Genomic DNA, 22172 nt, shown 5'->3' with positions numbered 1-22172 from the left:
TAAATAAAAATAAATTTCAAGCAGTATGTCGTATTGCTAGCATCAAAAAAATTGAACAGGGAACTAAATTATTGTGAAAAAATTTTATTTTTGCCGCTCTTTACCACAAAAACTGATATTCAAAGTTTATTTTAAAATTTTAAACCCCTATAGAATTATTGTGAAAAATTATTTTTTATTTTGCGGGAAAAAAGCATATCTACAAAACGTGTTGTATTTTAATTTTAAAAAATAGAAATTTTCAGATTGGAACTCCTCTATTTTGTACTCTGAGATAATTTTCTTTTTTTGGTCAGGAATATCACCTAGAAATCATGAAGTGATCAAATTAATTGTAAAAATAATTTGTGGTTTAAAGTTGAATGATACTGGGCAACAATTGAAAATTATTTAAATTGTTGGATGCCTTAAACAATTGATCGATAAACAATTTGTTCAACAATTTCCTACAGTAAAAATTCAAATTTTGCCAATTTTCTCCAAAATGTACAGTGCTCGAACATATTTTCTTGGCATATTCCGATTCCTCTCGTCGAGATCTGTCCAATTGTGTATGCCACTTATTGGGGAAACTCTTGGTTTTGAAATTAAATCGGATTTGAAGTAAGGAGACAGCCATTACCATTTGAAAAGCACGCTAACTTTCCAGCCAATTTTCTCAAAAAATTACAGCGCTTCTTAGGTCAATTTAGGCTTTAACTGAATCCTAAGGGATGAGTTTATGCATTGGCAACAAGCATTTTCCAGGATTTTCCAGTATCATTCCTCTTTAAAAGATCAACTAAAATTACTTTTTGACAATATATTTAAAAGTGAAATGTCCATCCTGACGGGAAAAAATCCCGAGGTCAGAGTTTCAAAAGCTAAAACGCATATAATCTACATTATTAAATGCTGGGTGAATTCGCTTATAGAGTAAAAATAAACATTTTTTCCATTAGGCGCAGGTGTTCACCGCGTTTCCCGACTTTGATGGAGATATACGATCGAGCGAAAATCTTATCTGCGCTGGAGTGACGCGATAAAAAGCGTTTAGCACTCGAGTTCGTCCGTTGCACGAGAAAACGAGAGTCACCGTCGGCGCCTAGACCGTCCTTCAACATATCATTCGGGAAAATGTCGACTGAAAAGCAGGGATTGCCCGAGGACAACGCTCCCCCGCCGTACTCCGAGAACGACGCCTACCCTGGGCCGTCGAGCGCCAACCTGCGGCCAAACGAGCAGGTCTTCACCCCCTACCCGGCGCAGGCAGCGCCGGTTTTGCCTCCACCCGTCGGACAGAGGGTGGTCACGGTGGCCCCAAATGGACAGCAGCAGAGTGTCCTCGTGATCAACGCCAGAAGTGAGATATTTGGCTGCCTTTTGTATTTGAGATAAGCGAAAGTATATAGCATTTATATTGTTGTGTAATCACTGCAAGTGACAAATCAGTCAAAAGATAACAATTTCAGAATTAATTTCTTGAAATGCTCATCAAAAATATTTAATTTTTTCATTTTTGTAAAAATAAGGAGTTAATTTTATTTCAAACAGATGGTGATTCATGAGTTTGGTTTTACGGTTGAGGCAGTGACTCAGAAAAAAGCATCGTTCATAAAATAGCCGCTGTGACGTTAAAACAACGTGCCTTTCAAAGTTTGAAAACAAAGATTGCTGGTTAGCTTTATCTTTGAATGTCGTTTCAACCGGCCTTCAGTGAAGCTTGCTTCTTCTTAAGCCCAAAATAAACAGCATAACACATAGCCTCATAAATATTATCTTCTTGTAAAACAAATTTTAAACTTCAGGCTGATTTAATTGGTTATTTTTAGACAGGTTACATATTTTAGCATTTAGGTTTCGACCAAAATGTTGTTTTCTGTATTTTTTTCTATGAAATGAACGTAAGTGTAGTTTCCAGCATTATAGATACTTTTAATTTAGTTTAAGTAGCTCGAAATTTTGAAACCAACCAATTTTCCTTGGAGTAATAATAAGGAAATTTATTTTAAAGGATTTTCTATTCAAAGAAAATAAATATTAGCAATAAAAAAATTGTAGACACCTATTTAGAGCAAAATCAACGTTTTACAGCTAATTTAATAATTTCTTTTCCAATTTGTAGACCTAAATATTAAGTTTTGTTTACGAAAACCTAATTTGAGAAACTCTTTATGAATACATGGCAGCACAATCAGCGTGCAAATTAAAATTTACAAATCTGAATAAAGAAAATAGGGGTAATAAAAGCTCAAAGCTGTAAATTAATGTGCCAGCACGCGTTCCAGACTAAACAGTGTTCCAGTTTCCATTAAGCTATTATGAAAACATGAAGAGCGTCAACATGATCGTTTCAGGGCCACGTGTCATCATCGACGGTGACCTGCTGCCCCCATTTCCCTTCCAGATCGTGTGCCCGTGCTGCAGGCAGATGGTGCAGACGAGAATCGAGTACCGCGCCGGCTCAGCCACCCACTTAGCCGCCTTCCTCCTTTGCATTTTCGGGTAAGCTGGGCGTCCTCTCTCACTCAAATCCGAGATAGATAACGTTTTCGCTCGTGTGATCGCAGATGCTGGCCGTGCTGCCTACTGCCTTATTGCCTGACTTCGTGCCAATTTCCAGCCCACTTCTGCCCCAACTGTCAAGCCTTCATTGGAATGGCGCCAAATGTTTGATCGGCGCTCCCCGAGCTCTACTAAAGTCGTCCCACGGAATATTTATTTGAAAGCAAAATGTGATCACATATAGTATTAAGTTTCTGGGAAACCCAAGAACGCGGTTGTATTTCGTTTAATTTTTTGTAAATTTGTTCTTTTATTATTTTTATTGGTTCCTTAATGATACATGATTTTTCTTGAATTATATAAGATCGAAGAATGGCTGTACTTTATCTCTATGTAATTTATTGCTCCCAATTATTTTTTGCAATGTCTGTTTAATAATTAATAATTTTTAAATAAATATACAAACATTTATTAAGTGAAATTTAAAATTGTATTTGTTTTAAAATCATAGAAAACCAATCACAGCAGCGGGGACCAGATTCGTGGCGACGCGCAATTATGGCGTCCGGTGGAGTATGGCGCGAAAAAACGGTCACGTGAAAATGCGCAAAAAGAAGCAAGTTTTCGTCAATATTGTGACATTATTTGTGTCTTTTGGATCGTAAAAACAAACTCTTGACACTCGTACGGCAATCCAAAAAGAACGTTTTGTTTCCCACATTCAGACGCCATCTTGGATCTGCGCAGTGGAAACCAACGCACATCTGGCCCCCGCTGAATCACAGACAAACTTTACTTTTCATTGCAGTTTTAAAATAATTGAAATTTAAAAACAATAAATATTTATGATTCATTTTCAAAACTAAACGCAATGGTATTTTTTCTATTTTTTAAGTCATTCATTTCATGAATTTCACGGTCTTTTAATTTCAAAAGTTGAACATGAAAGATGAAAAGAAAATTGACTTGCAAATTTGAGTAAAAGTGCTTTCATTCAAAGAGTGCGCGGTCGTCAGTTTTTTTCCTTTAATTACTAAACCAATTTATGCAGATTGGAAAGCATGCAGTCGATGTTGGGGAGTTATTAAAAATAAATGCGCACCCTTCTCGTTCTTTTAATTGGTGTGCGTGTTTTTCACACTTTACAAATTTATTAGTCCACCATTTTCCCAGCGTGCAAGTTTTGTTTGTTTGTTTCACAATATAATTTCATCAAACAACAGTAACAACGATGAACAATTAACACAAGTGCGTTTTGAATGAAACAAATCCCGCGCATACAAAAGTCACACTGCTCCATGCACTCTCGGGAGTCAATATTTCGTTTCTCTCGCTGCGGTTTACGCTGCTCATCGCTCCAAACTACGATAATTGGTGACGTCACTGCCAGCAGCTTCCAATACTTCTGGTCCACGCGTCCTCTGGCGCGCATATCACAAAATTTGGATGATCAAGCCCCTTTGGGGTTCTCCACGACCGTGGTTTCCTCCTCGGATTCCGAAGTCGAGTCCTCCAGGCACTGCTCCTGCTCCGACGAGTTCACCACCACGCACGGCACAATCTCGCAGTCGCCGCTGCTCCTCCGCTCCCTGCAATGAATAAATCGCATTAAGTCTTCCGGATTACCTCAACTTATTCAAATTAGAGCACGAATTGGAACACGAAAGCAAGGCGCGTTTTGATTGATGATTACGATCGCTTTTTTAACCAGCTACATAGAATCTAAAATGTAATGCTAATTTGCTCTATTTAATTTTTTCTGATGGATATGCAATTCAATAATCATATCCAACGATTTCCTAAAAAAATGAAAAAGTTGAAAATTATCCAAATAAATTTATATTTACTCGCACTTATTAGAGGAACAAACATAAACCAGATACAAAATCTTGATATAAATAGAGCACAGGAATTTGCTGCAAACTGGAAAACATATTTTTAATTTTCTTTCAATGCCGGCTTTCTGACTAGTATTATATAGAATTTCAAAGCAAAAGGGATTTTAACTCTATCCATAATAAATCATGCTTTTGAAAGAAAAGAAATTTGAGAGGAATAAACAATTAATTAATTAATTAATAAAGTATTAATTAAAGAAAAGACGAGCGAGAGCAAAGTACAAGAAATATCCTAGAAAGTGCGGGAAATTCAAATTTTTATTTTGGATTTCGTAAATTTATTTTTGGTAAGAATGACAGATAAGTCATGATATCATAAATTATCAGTCTTTTTCTCTTTTTCGTTGAATTGGAAACTGTTTATACTTCTTGTTTATTTAGAGAAAAATCTGCAAAATTTAGAAAAAACGTAGAAAACAAAAAATAGAATTCATTTTTAATATTTTTCAAAGTGTTTTTTTGTGTGTGCAAAATATCACTGGTGCATTTTCTCATTGCAAAAAATTGTTCGCAATTGTTCTAATAGAGGCTATTCTGCGTACTCTTTTTTAATTTAAATTTAAATTTAATAATTAGCTGATTGCCAGTAAATCTTTGGTTTTCAAAAGCCACTAAAGGTTGACGCCACCGTTCAACCACCATTTTAGAGCCTTTAATTTTCACTGTAATTTAAAGTGGAATGATACAGGGCAACAAATGAAAATTAATTGAATTATTGGATGCCATAAACAATTTATTCAACAATTTGAAATAATAAAAAAGGATCTTCCTACTGTGAAAATCCAAATTTTGCCAATTTTCTCCAAAATGTACAGTGCTTGAACATATTTTCTTGGCATATTCCGATTCCTCTCGTCGAGATCTGTCCAACGGTGTATGCCACTTATTGGGGAAACTCTTGGTTTTGAAATTAAATCGGATTTCAAGTAAGGAGACAGCCCTTACCATTTGAAAAGCACGGTAGCTTTCCAGCCAACTTTCTCAAAAAATTACAGCGCTCCTTAGGTCAATTTAGGCTTTAACTGAATCCTAAGGGATGAGTTTATGCATTGGCAACAAGCATTTTCCAGGCTTTTCCAGTATCATTCCTCTTTAAATAATTGTAAGTGTACAAGAGCGGTGATGACATCGTTTGTTGGTTTTGAACACTCAGAGTTTATGCAAACGATCAATTATTCAAACACGAACAATTGAATTTATCACGTCTGCATCATTATTTCGAAAATTTAAGAAGCATTATGCAACGCTTTTGACACACGCGTCAAGCAGGTTGCATACTATAGACGGCTGCAGGCGCTTTTCCGCCTTTGTAAAAATATTTCTCCTTAAATTGAGTAAGAGAAAATGATTCCCTTGAAAATTTAAAAATAACAAGAAATAAATTGAGAGTTTATTAAATTTAACTTACGTATTGCCATTTTGCAGCTGGCTGATGACGGCCTTGTGCGCATCGTTCTCCATTTGAAGGTGGTGCACGTATTTTTGGATCTTCCCCATTTGCTCCTCTGAAAGCAGCCAAAAATAAAACACTGTCAGCTAACACGATTTCCGTAGACGAAACGAAATTTTCGAGCGCTTCAAACAGGGAAAGGTTGGAAGAATTCTTCTCCTGGAACTGAGCGTGGCTGCAAATACTCAGAAGTTTCAGGCCAGCAGATCAAAAGGGACAACTATTACACGGTAACGTGGTTTCAATTTAGTAATTGGCGACGACACCAGCATCAGACGGCGCATTGCGAGCGAGTCCATCCGTGCAAAAAGCCCCTGTGCCATACGTACTCGCTCTCTAATTAATTAAATTGAGAGTAGACCACTTGCCAGAGACAAAGCACAGGCTCCATGTTAATTGGCTGGCGTTCGTGCTTAATATTGCTGATTGATGGCGGTTTTGCTACGATCAAAGTCTAATCATTGCACCCTTGTGTTCAAAAGCGATTGATATTCTGTGATACTTTCAAAGCAAAAAGTTTCACAGTTAACACTTCTTAACACCCCAAAGGACTCAAATTAGGGTAGAATGTGAGCATAAACCAAGAACTTCGTGTGTCGAGCAAGTTATAATTTATTAAGCCTAAAAAGCCACCACGGAGGCAGGGGATTAATTCCAACCCCTAACCTCTCAAAAATCTAATAAGTCAAGTAAAACCAAATCTGCTCGAAAGCTGGTGAAAATTAAACAAATTTTAGCCTGCTAAAAATGAAATAACTCACGATTTTAAACTTTGAGACAAATAATCCCGAAATATCTATGCTAGGGATCAACAATTGGATCCTAATAAAATTAATAATATGATGTAAAACCAGGGAGAAACATTTAAAAATCATTTGAATCAAAATAAATCAAAAAAATTAGTTTTCTCCTACCGCTGAAGATTTTTTAAATTAAAAACTCATTTAATCTTTTCTGCTGGCGTGAGATCAGTTTAAATATTTGTTTAGCCTCTTCTGTGGTATGAAATTCCAATCAATTGGATAAAAAATGCTCAAGCCAACAAATTAAATTAGCCAGTGTCGAAAAATTATGTACCGACCTAATCTCTTGACTTTGTCTTTGATGGACTCGTTCTCCGCCTCGGCCTTCTTCAGTTCGTCCTCATCAAGCAAGCCGTCTTTGCGTAGAAGTTGGCAGCCGCGCTCCAGCAGACTCCTCCGCGCCTCAGGGTAGTCCTCCAGGGCACGCCACAGATCCGCCTTGGCCAGGCAGAAAACGTCAGAGTAACCGACGCTACGCACGTTAGCCGTCCTGCGGTTGCCTGTGCGGTTGCCCGGAATGTTCAGGATGCTCACCTAAAACAAAATAAATGCATCCTAATTAAAATCCTAATATCGTCCATTCCTGACGTGACGATATTTTATATATTTAAAGGTCAACAACTCTTGATTTTCTTTTTACCGTATCATTTCACATTTTGAAACAATACAAGGTTTTTTTAAGAGGAATGATACTGCAAAAGCCTGGAATTTGCTTGTTGCCAATGCATAAACTCATCCCTTAGGATTCAGTTAAAGCCTAAATTTACCTAAGAAGCACTGCATTTTTTTTTGAGAAAACTGGCTGGAAAGTTAGCGTGCTGTTCAAATGGTAATGGCTGTCTCCTTACTTGAAATCCGATTTAATTTCAAAACCAAGAGTTTCCCCAATAAGTGGCATACACAATTGGACAGATCTCGACGAGAGGAATCGAAATATGCCAAGAAAATATGTTCAAGCACTGTAATTTTTGGAGAAAATTGGCAACATTTGAATTTGTACTTTAGGAAGGTCCTTTTTTATTATTGCAAATTGTTGAACAAATTGTTTATGGCAACCAACAATTCAAATAAATTTCAATTGTTGCCCAGTATCATTTCACCTTAAATGCAACAGGCAATGAGTCATAAAAGGAATTATTTGTCAAGTAAACACTTGTTGCAATCATTCTACTCTGGCGCTCGTAATTAATTATCGCCAAATAATTTCCTCACATGTCGCAAAAATAAAAATTCCAGAGTTTTTGGTTTAGTCTTTTTATGGCTGAGGAGACCTCGATGGTGCCGAAACGTTTCTTAAAATGACACAAGATTAAACTGAAAATCCTGGATTTTTTGAAGCAGATTAGTGAATTATCAATGCTTAAAAAATGAATATCAATCAATTCTAAGAAACCATGGTTTTGCTTGTTAAAAACTTCCAATTTGTGAATCTCAACAATTAAGGATTTAAACATAAAGATATTTATTTATATTGTTGTTTATTTTAGAGACGATGACTAAGCCCTTTTTGACATCCCCATCCACACAATGAGATTATTGTTTAATATCCTCGTTCGCCTCCTTTTATTTAAGATTTTCCCGCGTCTCTTCTCTCTTCGGGACTTATTATTACGCCCACGACGTTTGCTTTGCTCCCGCATCAAAAGCATAACCCAGGTGCTCGTGACTTAAAATAGCCGGGGATATATTATTTTGCCTGCTCGCGAGAGACGTGCGGAATTTTCGTGTAATGCGCTTGAATTATGAGTCGCAAGATTTAGGAGCAATCTGCCCCGACTGCGTGGTTCTTATCTCGCTTGATTTATTGTGCTCATTTCCTATGCAGGAAAGGAGACGCACTCGCGCCGGTCTTTTCAAAAGAATAGAAGAAAAAGTACAATTTTACTGAGTGCTTCATGATTTTCATAACGTTGATTAGATTAGATTTTTTTAGAGAACATTATTTTTGCAAGATTTAACGCAAACTGCAAATTCCTCTACCAATTCCATCACTCTATAAAATTATCGTTTATATTTAAGCGGATATTCGAAGCCTCTAACAGATGGCGCCACCGTATGCTTTGGTAATAAATTTATTTTAAGGCACTTTCGCTGTGATTTCAGACTCAATCCTGCTTCTGTGCATTCTTTACTTAATATGCTTTCTTTTGACGTGCTGAAAACCAAAATCAGTTCAGCCATTCGCCGTAGAAACGTCGGAAAAGGTTTTTTATTTCTAAAAATAGTTTTTTTACAATTCTACGGCGATTGGCTGAACCGATTTTAGTTTTCAGCACGTCAGAAGAAAGCATATTAAGTGAAAAATGCACAGTGGCAGGATTGAGTCTGAAATCACCAAGGAAGTGCCTTTAAAATAAATTTATTACCGAAGTATACGGCGGCGGCATCTGTTGGCGCCTTTGAACACTAAGAGTTTATACAACTGGTCAATACACTAATTAATTCTTTAATTGAGTAAGTGATTTCCCTTTCAAAACTCTTTCCTCTAGAGATTTTTAACTGACTTCTATTAAGAGTGATGGGGTGGAGCCACCAGTGCGGATAACCGATCAATTCACGAGGCTGTCAGGTCAATTTCGTCCGATTAATTTACCTCTCCGAAGACGCTCCCCGCGCCGAGGGTGGCGAAGGCGGTCCTGCCGTCGTCGGCGACGACGATGAGCCGTCCCCTCTTGACGATGTACATCTCCTTGCCGACGTCGCCCTTTCTGCACACGTAGTCGCCGGGGCTGAAGACCTGCAGGGTCAGCCTGAGCACCAGCTCGACCAGCAGGCCGGGCTCGCAGTCCTGGAAGAGACGCACGCGGCGCAGCGCATCCAGGTGCACGTGGATGGCCAGTTCGGCCTTCAGCGGGTCCGGCAGCGCAGACAGCACGCGGCCTTCGTCCAAGGCCTGCTTGTTGGCCCAGAGGTAGTCGAACCAGCGAATCACCCTCGAGGCCAAAACCGGCGACACCCGCCTGCAACAAAATTATGTGAATATATATTAGTACAAAATTCAACGATGGCGTTTAATCTAAAAATACTTTTGGAGATGAGCCCTCAGAAATTAAATTTCTATTGCACATTTGATCAAACTAAAATTGTGTGTAATTATCTAGAGAAAATTGGTTCGCACTGCGCAGATCCAAGATGGCGTCTGAATTTGGGAAACAAAAAGCTCTCTTTGGATTGCCGTACGAGTGTCAAGAGTTTGTTTTTACGATCCAAAAGACACAGTTAGTTAAGAGTAATGCAATTATGTCACAATATTGATGAAAACATTTTCTCGAGACGGTTTTTTGCGCCACACTCCACCAGACGCCATATCTGCGCGTCGCACAAATCTAGTCACCGCTGGGTACGGGAATATTGAGGCGCATATATTATTTAAACATTCCTATAACAATTGTTTTAAGATACAATATGTACCAAAATTGTGTAGAAAATCGAAATTCCATTTGAATTTCGTTGACAGATTAAACAGGTTTCATTTAAGAGATTTCCATTTGCTGAATTCTACATTTCTGTAAAATAATCACAACAGTTTGCAGTAAACAAGGAAACAGACCACATTGCGTTTGAGAAAATGTAGGTCTAATCCTACAATTCATTCAGCAACAATACTCAATTATGTTATGTGTTGCCTTACAACTTTAATGTGGGTTGTAAGCCAATGAAACCTTCATCAGTGTTTCAATGTTCTTTCAGCTTTCGGTGGCTGTTATACAGCATTGTTTGCTTTGCTCTTGTTCCTTTACAATATCCAGCTTCCGTTTCCATCATTTCCTCATCATTGCGCAAATTTACTTACTTACACGCGTATGTATGTTTGTGATTTGATTCATTTCACTAATTTAAAATCTATTTCTGGCACAGAGCTCACAGGAACGCATTTAATTTGTAATGAAATTAAATTGAAAAGCTCAAGCTTTTTGCCTATGAAATAAAAGTCCTATATACGAAATATGATCTGAGATATAGGCGCCGAAATGGCACTTGGGATGTAAAATGTTATCGATTGGATATAAAAAAAATCATCTGGGGAATATCGCCAAAATTCTACGATCGACAGTAAAAATATTCTACATCACCCCTTGTTATCTTTCAAATTGATTTTTAGTGTCGCCTGCATCTTTTAGCCCTTGCAAGGACACGAAAGGTTAAAAACACTGAAAATTTTCCTGAATTTAATAAAGAAAAAAGGTAAAAAGCCCGGCCTTTTCTGAGCTCAAAAGCACTCAAGCCCTTTCACATCAGAGTGAAATTACGCAATCTCGTGCCCAGAGTAAAATTGTTTCGCTCGCGACGTCAGCAACAATTTGACGGAGCAAATGCGATAGAACCCGGAATTGGAGCAAAAATGCAGAGGACCTTTCTTTCCACCACACACACACACAAAAAGGGCAAATAATAAAATAAAGCGAATCAAATCCGCGGTGAATGGATTTGCATGGCATAAAGAAGGTCGTATTTTGCGACAATTTGAATATATACTCTCGGCAAAAAAGGCTTTGCCTTTCTTTCTTCATCTGAAGTAGAATCTGCTGCTGCGTTTACATATTTCCCGGAGCGTGCAGCAATTGCGGACGGGAACGGACGAGACAAGAGCTCTCTCCATTTCACAGGGGCGGAAGCGGAGAAGGAGAAAGAGAAGAGAAAGAAAGCACACCGCACCGCACCGCGCGCACCGAATTTGTGCGTTGAAATTCAGAGAGCAAAACACGCCGACGGGGGATTAAAGCGGCGGGAAAAGGCCGGGTTCTTTTTTTCAAAGGGACGTGAAAAAACGATTGCATTACGTTGAATTATGAATTAGCATTCCTGGTTAGAAATTTAAAATATTCAAACACTACAAAATCATTAAGAAATCTCTGTTAAAGCAGCGGGGGCCGGATTTGCGATAAAATTGGTTCGCACTGCGCAGATCCAAGATGGCGACTGAATGTGGGAAACAAAAAGCTCTCTTTGGATTGCCGTACGAGTTTCAAGAGTTTGTTTTTATGATCCAAGAGACACGATTAGTTAAGAGTAATGCAAATTATGTCACAATATTGATCAAAACTTGGTTCTTTTCGCGCCATATTCCACCGGACGCCATATCTGCGCGTCGCACGAATCTGGTCCCCGCTGTGGTTGAAGTAAAGTTTTACAGAATATTTTGAAAAATCCTTTCTTTACCTTTACTTGAAAATAAATCATTTAAATATTAGGAAAGAGCTAACAATGTTCTAGGTTATCGTTTTAATTTTTGAGAAAATCGGCTTAAAATTTTGCATGCTAATCAAGCGGCGAGCACTGTCTCCTTCTAGGATAAATTATGATTTATTTCACCAGAAAGGAAATTTAGCTCATCATTCGCACGCCATTGGGTAGATCGAGAAGAGAGGGAACAAAATCAATTCATTTTTTCGATATATTTTTGGCAATTTGTTAAACTTAACTGTTCTTTGATCCTAATTTCATTCTTGCTCATAGCAGAGATACACTGTTGCTAAATTTCACAAACAATCAAATCAATGAACAACTTTTGCTATGGCCAACAATGAAAAATGTTCTTAATTGTTGGACTTTTTAGCTACACTTTGATTGTCAGCGTTTTATTAATTTTGTCGTTAAAAACAAATTGAAATATTCCAGAGAGTGAATAAATATTTTCGCTTCAAAATCTTAAAGGTCTTCAAGGCTAAAATTTTTCGCCATTTTTAATTGGGTTCAAAAGAAATAATATATTTCTTTGATGATCAGCTGGTTAACTTTACCCCATACATCCACACATCCGAAAGAAGTAACAATTAAAAAATAACGATTTGGACCAAATGTAGACTAATCTAAAAAAATGTGACTTTATGAAAAAAATCCTTTTAGAATTTAAAACAATGCAGAGATTATCCTGAAAAGAATTTCATCCTTTACTTTTTCCTTCCTTCTCTACGCCTTCCCACAAACAATTCTTGCGTCTGGAATTCCTTAGAGATTTTATTTTCTAATTTTCCAGAAGATTGAGCAAAAAGGCAGCTAAATTTTCCGCCTCATTTCATTTTTGCATATTATATATCCTGTTCAAATCAGTGGAGGAAAGCCACTTTGAAATAAAAAAAATACAGGCTTACAGGGCCGCATTGTTCACTGCCCACGCCGAGGCAGCGCTGCCTGACTGAGAGGGTTATATTATATGGTTGGTGTGGGGGCGAGTGCCAGAGTTGCTCTCGCAGAATGGAAATGAAATTTTTCCCGGCAGCCAAAGGGGTGGTGGGAATGAAGTTACGCAGTCCCACGCAGAGCTGGAAACTGATGCCGCAAAAATGCAATCGTGGGAAAGGCGGCTTTAGAGCGTTGCCGGCCTTTTTTCCTCGTTGTTATCGACGTCGCAAAAACTATTTACAAAGGCGGCCTCGTGGAATGCATAATCAAGTGGCTTTGCACAAAGCTGACCGAGTTAATGCTCCCAGCTGATAAGGCTTGACAACGGATATATACCATTTCAATTAATGGTGGTTTTTGCGTGCTAGGTGCAAACAAAGGTTTTTATACATAAATGTACAGAATGGGTTGGAATTACGGTAATGGCGTTGGATCTGACTGGAGGGGGAAAATGATTCGAAATGATGTTGAATTTCAATCAGTGCACTTGATGAGCAATTACTAAAGACTGAAATCAGCAATCATAATCGGAAAATCTGTTTTGCACGTTATTTCGCTAATTTCAACCCAGTCAATCATAATAAAGCTTCATTTTTTTTTGGTAATTTCATCTAATCAGGGTGTAAAATTGTCAATGCACATTATTTTCTGGTGCAAGAGGTGCATTTTATTGTCCTGGAATTTAAAAATCAATTTTGGGTCATTTCCCTTAATTTCTTAAAAATTTGTACCTTTTCAAGAGTCTTAAAAAAGTCTTTAAAAAGAGTCTTACAAAAATTTAGAAGCGTAACCCCAGAGAAAATAAGAGTGCAACTTGTTAAGAGCTTAATCCTGCCCCATTTTGACTATGGCGATATTGTGTGTTGTAATCTCAGTACCTGTCAATTAAATAAGCTACAAATACTGCAGAATAATGTAATTCGTTATATTTATAATGTCAAACGTGGCCAAAAACTCTCTGATCCCTATAAAAAATGTCAAATATTAAATGTAGTCGATAGGAGAAATCTGCGCGTGTTAGTGCAGACACACAAAATTCTATTACACAAAAATTGTCCGCCTTATCTGTGCCATTTAGCAACCAAAATGTACTTTTTGGCAGGACAAGAGCGCATCAAATGAAACTACTGGCCCCATTTGTAAGTGTCGAAGTGCCCGAAAACTGTTTTCAAGTGCAGAGCTACCGCCTCTGGAACAATCTTCCGCCGAATTTGTGTCTCAACGGAAACCAAAGTGCATTCAAGGAATTTTTAAAAGAACAGTACCTCAAGAAATATTGAATCACCTCTCTTTTAAACAATTATGTTCAAACTGATATTATTTTGTCTGGATATAAAATAGCCCTGCAGAACCATAATAAAGATTACTTTGAAACTAAAAATTGCATAGCAAGCAAATGAAACCGCGGTAACCGCTAATCTAACAGAATTAGCAAAAAAGTCGGTATTGATTGCTTGCTGTAGTATACTGGATGCTGCTGCGAGAGTGAAATTTGGGTATTTTTGGAACAGGGTGCGGTCAGAGCGTGGATGGATATTATTTAATCATAAATCTGAAGCGCAAGGCAGAGCGAAAAATAATGAGCACGCACGAGTTCCATCAGAGCTGGCAACCAATCAAGTCCGGCAGCTGCCACGCAAATTCGGCTCGACTTTTCAATCCGCTCCGCCCGCAGCTCCGCACACCGCGAGTTGAACACGAAAACCACCGTCAGACCAGAGGCAAAAAGTTGCCAAAGGCGTGAAGGGGATCACGTAAAGCCAAAAAAGGAGCAAATAATACCACCTGACAACCGCACAGCTTGAAAATCCGACTTTGTTTTCCTTTTATAATATACAAGTTCATAACCACCTGGCTTTTATCTTTTGTTGCGGAAGATTTTTCTCATGAAAAATTCAAGAGACTGCGTCGTCTGTTGTTTCTTTGCTTAACTGCTGTGTTGCTCTGTTTGTAAGCACTCCCTTTATATTTATAATAAGTATTCAATTTTCAATTCAAATACAGTACAAGACCGTTGGCTGTTTTTTTCTTCTTCTGAGAATTACAAGTCCCGTTTTGTATAACTCTAGAGTAGCTCTTGGAACTGTAAACGCGAAAAAACACCAGGAACGGCATAGATAATTTCTTAAAAAATAATATTTATATATCTTTTACTTGAAAATATAGAATAGATTGTTGGTTTCACAGAAACTTGCATTTTAAACCATTAGTATATTTTTCTGCTTTTGATATTTGTGTGAATTTGAAGAATAATTATTAGGAAAAAGTATGTTTCTTAAAAGATATTGTCTATCCTAATAATTGGAAAAGACTCGCTTCCAAAATAATCTACATTTTGTCAATGGAACTTTGGGAGAATTAAGAGGGGGTTGAAATGATGAAGACCGATGATTCAGATGAAGAATTTTGTTGGTGGATTATGTTACAGTTGGAAATCCGATCAGATGCTTAATCAAATACAAGAACTGAAATGGTTTACAATAATAAGTGATAAATTCTTTTGCTAACTGACGGTTGGACTCACCCCTTTGAATCGGGTTCTGCACAATTAAACGAATCACGTCAGCACCGTGTGGCTGACGGACGAAAACTGAATTCTTATTTTAAAATCATCTATCTGCTGTTAAACAATAATGCAAAATTACAATAATTCAAACCGCCGACAATTGTTGGCTTCCAACTAAAAGCAGGACCGCGTTGTTGTACCGCTACAGAACCATTTAAATTTTTGCCTCGCCCCTAATTAAAAGAAAAAAAACCATAAAATTTTGCGCCCTCTAGATTATTTTCATATTGTCTGATTAAGTGAAAAAGCCATTCATCCGATCACTCAAAATGTCATTTTTTCTTCCAAACCCCATCTCTCATTCTCACTGTCAGTCAAAGCCAGTCATATATAAAAAATTGATGGATCAGGCTGTGTTTAGCTGATAATGTGTGAGCTGTTGAAACGTGTAACGTATTTCTCTCATAAAGAAAAAAATAACTAAAGAGGTCTAAATGAAACCGACTCTTAATAAATACAATTTTTTTTTCTTCGGATTGTTAGCCTAATTTCTAAACGCAATTTTAAATATATTCACGCACGACATAATTTTTAATCGATTTAAAACCTTTTTAGACTCTTTAAGGTTTTGGTTTTTAGATGCATTTGATTATAGTTCTTAAATGCACTATTTGTACTCATTTCATGGTTCCGTAACTATTGGAAAGCTCAGAAAAATTGTCTCTCGTCTAAATCCACAGCCCTAGATAATTAATTTATTTAGCAAAATATTCTAACGAATTTAAAAAAAACGTAATTTAAAAATTTTATATGTAGTGGTTGCGGAGCCGAGCTCCCACTCCTTTTTCATTTTTAGTCTAGGGTATTGTTATTCATGATTGTTAGAAATTCGTTAATGGAACAGAGAGAGAGAGATTTTGAATTAAAATTAGTTTTCGCCGGACACACGAGCCAACAAGTCGCATCTTAAGAGTTCCGAGCGTTTAATTGTGAAGGACCCGGCTCAATCGGGTAAATTCTTTTCTTATTTAAATTGTTCTTCAAGTCGATTCTCTTAAATTGTTAATCCTAAAGTCAAATATCATTTCTGTTTAAAGGTCCTTGTAAACTGTTAGACTAAGTCGCCAAGTGACTGACGTTTATAAAGAGAAGAATTTGTTGAAAATCCCGCAAGGTTTAATTTCCACCTCTTAACCCCAAATATATTTTATGATGTTGGCAGATGACTATGTAAGCAAATAATGCACTTGAGGTGTTCGTAATTTTTAGCTGAAATTATTAATCAGCTTTTTTTATTTTTCTGTAGAATTCTGAAAGAATAAAAAGCTTCCTATACACCGAGGACACACTTTTTCTAATTTAGATATTTTTTGCAAGCTAGTCGCTAGTCAGCCTTAAGAATCGTTTGAGAAAAGAAGCGATCACACTATACATACAATAACATCATAACAAGTGCGAATAAAAGCGGCATATCGCAATCGATTTTGGGCTGATGCAAAAGTCGCTGGGGGCGTTTAACCCGTGCGACGACGGGCGAATAATGCGCGGCGGCGGCAGCAGACACCTGAGGCGCACGATGCTGAACACCTGTCACTAAGTTTGCGGCCATGCATATGAATGAGCAACTTCATTCACATTTCGTTCGACGCTCGCGTGCATGTTGAATTAATAACATGGCAACGGAGAGCCCATTGTTTCTCTCTTTCTCTCTCGGCAGCGGCGGCAGGGCGTTTGGCAGTGCCCTGCAGAGGGAAGCAGCCGCAGGTCGCCATGGCAACCGGCACCATTCATCAAGCAGCGGCGGCGGCGGCGGCGGCGATAAGGCCCAGCAGCGCAAACGAACGAGATGCAGCCCAATTTGAATCCGCATATTATATATACAGCACGCACGTTTCAATTAGCGGTTTGGATCGAACGCACCTCCCGGCCGCTGGCCGCTTCCCGTCCAACCCTTTATCCGCTGTGCGGCCACCGTTTGAGCGAACCTCGCCGACAGCCCTGCCTGATCAGTCGGCGACGCGATAAACCAATTCTCTTCTCGCCAAGAGCCCCGTGCTGATCAATACTGCTCGCGCCTCTTAAATTTTTGCAGCCGCTGATGACATAATCAAAAGTCATCCGATTCAATGACTTTTTTCAAATTCAAGACTACAGAAATTCGAGACAAGACAGGGGATATATTTTTCTAAAGCTATTCAAATGTGTTTCATTTAAAATTTCTAAAAATTCGCCTTTTTTAACTCTCAATAAAATAAATGAAGAGTAAAAGAATCAGAATTAAGGCTGTGAATTTTAGACAGGGTTTGCAAAACCCCGTATTTTTCCGGAAGAAACCACTGCATTGCAAAAAACTGTTTTATTGCGTTTTTTTCTGCAATTTTGCGCATTTTTTAGGAAGATAAAACATGACCAAAAATGGAGGTTTAACAAAATCGGTATAAAATAAGTCATTGGTTAAACCAAAAGACCGAATTTCCGACTTTTTGGGGGGGTTAATTCGGAAACCCCCTTAAACTGTGGTTTTTTCCAGCAGGATTTCGCGCATAAAAAACAGTAGTGCTTTCTTGCACATTGAAAATTGGCGAACCCTGATTTCAGATAGCTGAAATTTTTTCCAAGCTTCCAAATCGTCTTAAAGCCATTTAAACTTTAATTGAAATTGTCTTAAAACCATTTTAAACTGCCAACACCATCTAAAAGCGACTGGAATTTGACATGTTATTCAGATTCTGGTCAATTTGTTATATCCAATCTCAAAAGTGGGCCAAGAAATATTAAAAAAAAAGAAACTTTGATTAGAGTTGCATCCTAGAGCGTACAATTAGGTTCATTTTTATTTTATGTATGAAATTTATTTATTTAATAATATTTGTGTACTTCAATGGATTAAAAAAGTAAAATTTAGGAACGCAGAGAGCTCGAAAACATATGTTTTAACAAGGCTAACTAACAATACGAGAGAAAAGTACATGCGGTTCAAAGTAAATACGTCAGCGCAAATAGGATTAATAGGGTAGGCCGCAATTGTGACAACGCCTTTCTCTCTCTCTCTCTCTCTCTCACTCACAGTTATGTGTGTCCGCACTCCGAAAATGAAATGTGGCTTTGCGCTGCGCCAGCGTCAAATCCTTTCTGGGCTTTCGGCAAGTTAAATCGCACTGTTTGCACTTTTCTGCGGCGAGCCAATCAAGTCCCCCCAATCCGTAACCGCAAACCGGAATAATTCAAAGCCTGTCCAGCCAGAACAGCATTGAGGGGATTAGGGGAAAGAGATAAATTTGAAACTGCTCGCAGAAGATTTATTATTCTGGACGGGAAATGTCAAACTTGATGAAACGTGGGGAATTTTTAACCACTGAAATGCAAAATTGAGGTTGTGCAGGAGAAATAAAAGGACCATGCCATGTGCTTAGAGGGTTGATACTGCAAAATTATTGTTGTCAATGCATTAGGATTCAGTTGAAGCCAAATTAGAATAAAGTGGCAGCGTAAATTTTTGAGAAAAGTGGTTGCAAAGTTATTGCAATGGTGAGGACTGTCTCCTCACTTGAAATCCTATTTTATTTGACAAAAAAGAGTTTCCCTAAAAGGTTTCATACGCTGTTGGACAGATCTTGACGAGAGGAATCGAAATCTGCCAAGAAAATGTGGTCAAGCGCAGGAGATTTTGGTGAAAATTTGAAATTTTACTGTAGCAAGGTCCTTTTTTACTGTTGCAAATTGTTGAACAAATCGTTTATCGATCAAATGCTTATTGCATCCAAGAATTCAAATAATTTTCAATTGTCGCCTTGTGAAAACTGAATTGACATTTTTCATGCCATCTTTCAGCTGTTAAACAAAATGCAAAATCACAATAATTCAAACCATTGACAATTTTTGGCTCACGACAAAAGGGTTCGCTCTTTAGATTGCTATTAAAAAAATAGTATCATTGTATTTTTCAGCACTGTAAATACTACGTATAATTTCCTTTTCTGTAGCAAGGTCCTTTATTGATTGTTGCACATTATAAAACAAATTTTTTTTATCGATCAACTGCTTATTGCATACAACAATTCAAATAATTTTCAATTGTTGCCCTGTACCAATCCACTTTATAGGCTGTCAGAATTCAGTTAGTTCAAACCCTCAATAATTTTCAAGTAGAATATGTAACAAAATTAATTGAGGAATTAGCTTGCAAAGACAAAATTCCTCAGTTTCGTGCCAAATTATTGTTGACATCCTTGTTCTTGGCTCACGGCGCTGTCAAATTACGTTTGGCACGTTTTCATTCATTAAGATTATCTCGTCCCGAGGCAACGCGACAGACTCAATCGTCTGTGCACATTTATGTACATGCAGTATAGTAAGCAATTTCGCAAACTCCGAGGGTGCTTTGACTCGGAGCGTGTTCGGCGGCAGCGGCGTCGGCGGCGGGGAGCTAATCATTCGTCGTCACCAAGTTTAATTGTTGTAACAGCCGACAGGCAGCACACTGCTAATCACGTTTGTACACTATAATATCGAATACATATGTGTGTGCATATAGAATTTGCGGTTTCCTCCTCCTCCTCCTCCGCCGGCTGAATAATGTTCAGCGCTGTGAATAATATGAACCTGCGGCGGAAACTCGGGTGCCGCCGCCGCCACACAAAAACGACGATCCGTTGGCGAGGAATTCCTCGAAGAGAGTGCTCTGGTAATATGTATGTAATACAAGTTCACGTAACCATTGATTATGCATCCGGAATTTGTGAATCGCTAATAGATCGAATATGTATAATCACATTCCAATCACGCATGCATATTTTAGTGTGGGAAAAGTAAACCTTTATTGGTTGAAAAATTAAATTGGAATAACGTTATTGTCCTCGGCCAACCGGATAATTTCGGCATCAATTATTAAATTTCGAGGCTTTCTTGATTTTTTTGCACAAATCCAATCGTTTAGATTTTGTACATACTTCAAGCTATCGATTGCAAATTTTATTTTTTTAAATTAGTGAAATGATACAGGGCAACATTTGAAAATTATTTGAATTGTTGGATGCCATAAGCAATTGATCAACAATTTGCAATAGTAAAAAAGGACCTTCGTACCATAAAAATTCAAATTTTGCCAATTTTCTCCAAAATTTACAGCGCTTGAACATAATTTCTTGGCATATTCCGATTCCTCTCGTCAAGATCTGTCCAACGGTGTATGCCACTTATTGGGGAAACTCTTGCTTTTGAAATTAAATCGGATTTCAAGTAAGGAGACAGCCATTACCATTTGAAAAGCACGATAACTTTTCAGCCAATTTTCTCAAAAAAATTACAGTGCTTCTTAGGTCAATTTAGGCTTGAACTGAATCCTAAGGGACGAGTTTATGAATTGGCAACAAGCATTTTCCAGGCTTTTCCAGTATCATTCCTCTTTAAATCGTTTAGGTGATTTCCGTTCTCGTTCAAGTTCGAGCAAAATTCATTAAAAATTAATTGTTTTAATTAGAGGCTAAAACCGTTTGATTAAAATTATTTAAAATGTTTTTATAGTTAATGTGGCTATTTTCAAAGATCTGAATTTTCCAGGATGATTTTTAGGATTAACGAAAAATTCTGAAATTTCGTTTTGAAAGATTTGTTTTCTAGAGTAAACATGAATTATAAAATTATTCCAATTTTTTAACCTTCCGTGGACGAAAAACCGAATGGAGAGACAGATTTTTGGGATTTTTGTTGTTGTAAATTTTGTCCAGAGCGTTATTTCTCGCGCAAGAAATTGTTAAAAATTGAGTGCATGGTGAAAAAACCCGGGTGGTATAATAAGCAAATTCAACCCTGTTTTAAAACGATTCGGAGGCAATTTTTCCTACCTGAATGCCATGTACTGCTTGATGCCGTCCATCCTGTTCTGGAACTCGACCCTGGCCGCGTTCATGTTGGTGATCATGCTGCCGATGTTGCCGACGATGGTGGCGAAAATCAAAACGCCGGCCAGGAAGTCGATCACCACAAAGAGATACTCGGCATCCGTTTCCGGCTGCGGCGTCTCGCCGATCGTGGTCAGCGTCAGCGTGGACCAGTAGAAACTGCGAGTGGAAAAAAAGAGCAGATTTCCTTTCAGCGCGAGCGAGAAAAGGATTTGCAGCAGCGCGACGCGAGTGTGTAAACAGGCACGTCAATATTTTGGCCGGGGCTGCTGTGTGTGTGTGTGTCGTTGGAATGGAAACGCGGCTGAGGAGCCGGCGGATTTACAGTCGGCGCTCCTCGAATAAACTTTGCGATTTACGGGTGCGGCGGCGGGCTGCATGGCTTGTGAATTACAATCAGCTTTGCAGAGCGCGCGCGCCCGCCCGCCGAGTGGCTTTGTGTGTTTTTGACTGCGCTTTTGGGCTCACCTGTAGATGTACTGCCGCGAGAGAGACGAGTTCCTGGCCCCTGTGATGTTGTAGACCCAGTGGTCGGTGCCAAATCCCACCGCGTAGCTGATGGCGAAGTAAATGCACGCGTTCCAGTGGATGATGAGCAGAATGAAAAGCACCACCTGTGAGAACCAAGAATTATATTGCCGGCGTCAATCGATCGGTAATCTCTGCACATGTGTGCCACTGTATACGATTTAATTGAGTCGCTTTCACACGGAGGTGTATCAAAAGATGTTTAATCACACGTACGGGCACAAGTATAATCAACTTGTTGACAGCGAAAAGTAATTATTTATGAAAAACCACGACTTGTTTACGCTTTACAGCATTTCCTCGCCTAATGCTTTCAATCAAGCGTTTCAATAAAGAAAGTTCTTACGTTCTTAATTCTTTATAAGGTTGAATTTAGATAGCTTCTCCAGCAAATTCCGATTTCCTTGGACGCAGGAAAATTCAGATTAGGAATATTTTTTAATATTTGTTTGCAACATTTTTTTCTTTTTAAAATTTGGC

The 22172-nt window shown here is 38.2% G+C and overlaps 2 protein-coding genes across 2 annotated transcripts in view; one reads left to right on the top strand and one right to left on the bottom strand.

Annotated features, from left to right (window-relative positions):
* Window positions 1-988: 988 nt before the first annotated feature.
* On the top strand, window positions 989-2907 carry LOC135944884 (lipopolysaccharide-induced tumor necrosis factor-alpha factor homolog). The gene is made up of 3 exons (XM_065492106.1): window positions 989-1342; window positions 2337-2484; window positions 2550-2907. Exons 1-3 carry the CDS (start codon window positions 1117-1119, stop codon window positions 2653-2655), a joined length of 480 nt encoding a protein of 159 aa, XP_065348178.1. The 5' UTR covers window positions 989-1116; the 3' UTR covers window positions 2656-2907.
* A 687-nt stretch (window positions 2908-3594) lies between these two features.
* The window catches only part of CngA (Cyclic nucleotide-gated ion channel subunit A), a 74100-nt gene continuing 55522 nt past the window's right edge, over window positions 3595-22172 (bottom strand). The window contains exons 9-14 of the mRNA XM_065492097.1: window positions 21633-21778; window positions 21108-21323; window positions 9229-9595; window positions 6914-7169; window positions 5791-5887; window positions 3595-4073 (exon numbers count right to left, since the gene is read on the bottom strand). Of these exons, the coding sequence (XP_065348169.1) occupies window positions 3935-4073; window positions 5791-5887; window positions 6914-7169; window positions 9229-9595; window positions 21108-21323; window positions 21633-21778 (1221 nt within the window). The 3' untranslated portion in view covers window positions 3595-3934. The remainder of the gene's footprint in view (window positions 4074-5790; window positions 5888-6913; window positions 7170-9228; window positions 9596-21107; window positions 21324-21632; window positions 21779-22172) is intronic.

This window comes from Cloeon dipterum, chromosome X (assembly GCF_949628265.1).
Source record: "Cloeon dipterum chromosome X, ieCloDipt1.1, whole genome shotgun sequence".
In the NCBI taxonomy this organism is placed as follows: domain Eukaryota; kingdom Metazoa; phylum Arthropoda; class Insecta; order Ephemeroptera; family Baetidae; genus Cloeon; species Cloeon dipterum.
The sequence above is the reverse complement of the archived record's forward strand: the minus strand, read 5'-3'. Positions and strand labels throughout refer to the sequence as shown.

What these genes read in the sequence shown, in the direction of transcription:
- LOC135944884 (XM_065492106.1), top strand. Translation starts at nt 1,117, where the DNA reads ATGTCGACTGAAAAGCAGGGATTGCCCGAGGACAACGCTCCCCCGCCG. An exon ending in CCTCGTGATCAACGCCAGAA is followed by an intron (nt 1,343 to 2,336) that starts GTGAGATATTTG and finishes TGATCGTTTCAG; the next exon opens with GGCCACGTGTCATCATCGAC. An exon ending in TTCCTCCTTTGCATTTTCGG is followed by an intron (nt 2,485 to 2,549) that starts GTAAGCTGGGCG and finishes GTGTGATCGCAG; the next exon opens with ATGCTGGCCGTGCTGCCTAC.